The sequence below is a fragment of the Octodon degus genome, unplaced genomic scaffold (assembly GCF_000260255.1).
Source record: "Octodon degus isolate 3935 unplaced genomic scaffold, OctDeg1.0 scaffold00151, whole genome shotgun sequence".
Lineage (NCBI taxonomy): Eukaryota > Metazoa > Chordata > Mammalia > Rodentia > Octodontidae > Octodon > Octodon degus.
Window position 1 is genome coordinate 5,829,649 of NW_004524727.1, and position 3,515 is coordinate 5,833,163.

General features: G+C 48.7%; 1 protein-coding gene across 3 annotated transcripts in view; it reads right to left on the bottom strand.

The window, feature by feature from the left end:
• Window positions 1-3,515, bottom strand: part of Nbas (neuroblastoma amplified sequence) — a 244,270-nt gene that overhangs the window by 36,329 nt on the left and 204,426 nt on the right. For all 3 annotated transcript variants that reach the window (XM_023702419.1, XM_023702418.1, XM_023702420.1), the window contains exon 46: window positions 32-234. In XM_023702419.1, the coding sequence (XP_023558187.1) occupies window positions 32-234 (203 nt within the window). The remainder of the gene's footprint in view (window positions 1-31; window positions 235-3,515) is intronic.

Below are 3,515 nucleotides of genomic sequence, written 5' to 3' on the forward strand. Positions count from 1 at the left end.
GTTCTCCCACAGTGGTTAATTTAGAACTTACCTCAATGCAGAAATTATTTGCTCGATGGCACTTCGCACGATGTCCTTGGGGGACAAGTCCTGGGGGCCAACAGCCACCTCAAGCAGCTGCTGAATCATGGCCAGAGGCTGGCCATCCAAACACATGCTCACAGCCAGGCTGCGCAGTGCCCCCTCTTCTGAGCGGGAGAGGTCGTACAGTGTGTGGTACCTCTGCAGGGCCTCCTGGAAGACACAGAAGCCAGAGCTGGACACCCAGTCGGAGTCCCTGTGTGCACGTGTGGGTCTACCATGCAATGTGTTTAGGTCACTATGCAAACATGCCAGCCACCCACGGCACATCCAAGGTCACAGCAGGTCACAGGGCACAGGCTCAGCCCAGGTATGAGTGCCAATCCTCCCTGCACTACAGTCTGGAACCTACTCATCTGTGACAGGGGACTCATGAACAGGCAGCACCATGAGCACTGACTGACAAGGCAAAGAGCTAGAGGTCAGTCCCCTGGCTCGGGGCCCCATGTGGAGAACTACTCAGGAAGGAAGAGTTCTACTGTTACGATTCCTATACCACAGCCATGCAACACTGCATCTGCCCAAAACTAAGACCTACCTGAAAATAAACGCTAGTATTACTCAGGATGTTTGTAATATAAGCCTTACCCTAAAATTACCAGTTAAAGTTGCCAGCCAGACAGATGCATTCAAGTGTCTGCTACAAGACACAACAAACATATTGAATTATAAAATAATAATGTTACTACTGACATCGATACTTAAACGATAATATAAGTTACAGTCATGTATTTGTGAATACCCAAGTGGACACCTTTGCACAAGAGGTAAAGACTTTCAACAGATGAACTGGACACTCACTAGCGAGAGACTAACCACACCATGCACATGACGCTTGGATACTGTGCGCAACTGATAAAGCACGGACGTGGCTGCATCTACCCTGAGTCTTCCTATCTCAGTGCACCCTGTGTATAACAATGGACGATCAGCAGCCTACATGGACAAGAAGCATGCATCCAGGACAGCTCTCCTGCTGGGCAGGAGGGATTGGGCCAAGGGTTGTTCAGGAAGAGGAGTCACAAGAAATTCCCAGAATTTGAGGTTGGGAAGTTACGATGACATTCTCAAAGATGACAGTACTGTTTCTGAGTAAATGTAGATGGTTGAACATAAGACATCCCCTGAAAATAAGCCCTATTCCATCTTTGGGAGCAAAACTAATAGAGTTCTACTTTCAGAGAACACAGCAGCTACACATTTCTGAGTGTGAACTCGGCAGCTTTAGGGACTGCACACACTCAGTGGACTGTAGCCTGCAGGTGGGTGTGCACATGGAATCTAGTTCTTCCGTGACGCTACACTGTTTAGCTCACCACATGCCATCAGCCCCTGGCATGAGGACACTAGATCCTGAGCTCACAGGCATCAGTGGGTGGGCAGAGACCAGAAGTCATCCCCTCCGCCTAATGTCACAGCACACACAGCAGAAGGAGGACACAGCAATCGTCTCTGCAGCGAGCTGATGGTGGTCTCCAAATGACCACAGCATCCTCCAGGTTATTCAATTCCCTGGGAACCCTGAATACACTGCTTTGTTTTCCAGAACAACTGTGTGGAAAAAAAATCTGAGCATTAAGTGGATTTTGGATGCTATTAAAAAATTGTTATTCACTTTGATGGTGGCACATTGCTGTGCTTGGTCTTAATGCATCTAGAGGAGCTGGGCAGGAGGTTCTGAGGGTCAGATGAGCATGAGGACTCAGAGACCACCCCCCCCCAAGCAAGCTGAGGGTCAGGGGAAACAGAACTGGTTATTTCCCATGAATGTTGAAGCTGGGAGCTGGGTTCCTCTTACTATTTTCTCCACTGTTTGATTCATTTTGTATTCTTCCCACAGTGGAGGTGCTGGGATCGAACCTCGAGCCCTGCGTACCATGCACGAGCACTGCTCTATACTCAGCTGCAGCTCAGTGCCTGCTCACACAGCCTGCAGCTTCTACCTTAAAAGTCCCTGAGTCAGACAGGGTGATTACTAAGAGGGACGGTGGAGGGCACTTCACACAGGCTGCACTAACTTGGCTGGATTCAAATGCTCCTTATGGGTGACATGACCGGGAGTCAGAACCAAAGGCCGCCTGAGACTAAGGGCTCTTCCCAGCATCCACCATGAAAAGTGTCTCAGTGCATTAACATCCACTTGAGGGTGAGTGTCCCAACAGAGCGGCACCTTCACACCCCTGGCAGTGAGAGATGCTCTGGCTGAGGAGCCCTAGTTCCACAAGCCCGCTCTGGCTGGGAGGGCCATCTGTGTCCAAGGAGAACACCGCCAACCCTCCCACTTCAAATACGACATGTGCAGTGAGCAGGTACTTGAAAATCTTTAAACTCACAAGCACATGCCACCGTCACTCCAGGCAAGCTTTACCCTTGCTCTTGCAATCACAGGCCATGGGATTAGAAATCAGCAGGGTAAATGCAGGCGAGTGAAGCCCACTTGCTCCTTGAAAGTCTTCCATACTGGCTCAAGCCATTATTTAATGACACACAGTAGACAGGCTCATAGGCACGGGAAAAGACAACTGAAATAAAACCATTATCTAACACTCAAGTTCTCCCCAACAGCTTCTTAATGAAGGGGCTGCACTTACATGTCTCTTACACATTGAAGTTTTCCCTTTGCTCGTTTCTGACTCCCTTCCACTACCTAGCTTTCTCATTAGGAATACAGCTGCACAAGCCAAGAAGGAAGTTCTCTAAGTGGGGACACATAAGGAAAAAGAAGAGGAGGCTGGTGGCCACTCACAGGTCCTGGGCCTCAGCTTTAAAGGGCAAATGGGAGATTTTTCATGTTGCTAAGCATGGTTCCTGTTCACATGAAAACAACTCATTTGTCAACTTTCCAGTTATGGGGCAGACCGAACTGCAACAGCTGCTAAGACACAACAAAATCCTCAGTTCAACTGCAGGGTCCCAAGGCCACAGCACCTGAAGCCTCAGCCAGAAATGAAGAAGGGATAGAAAAGCCACTTGGAGCTACACATTGGCAGGAGACAGGTGATGGTGCAATGGACAGGCATTGTGTTGCACTCGTGAAATGTCTGAGGTAGGGACGTGAGGTTATTTCTGAACTTGAAACAATTGAGGAAGAATGGCTGGAAAGAAAAACCTCCAGCACTAGAAGAGCTTGACAACCACTGTCTTAGCATTTCTTAACTTTATTATTATCATTTTTGTTTTGTGTTTTGAGACAGGGTTTCTCGATGCAGTCCAGGCTGCCCTTGAACGCATGATGATGCCCTGCCTCAGCCTCTAGAGAGCTGGGATTCACCCAGCAACGTTTCTTCACATTGTTTCCCGGGTAGCATCTGCCCTAAGCACCCCAAATTCCTTTGGAAAGAATTAAAAGTAAACTGAAAAATGAAAGCAAGAGATTAAAGGACAGGACTTCCGGGAACCCCCAGACCCAGTCCTAGCCCAGGTCCGGTGAGTGT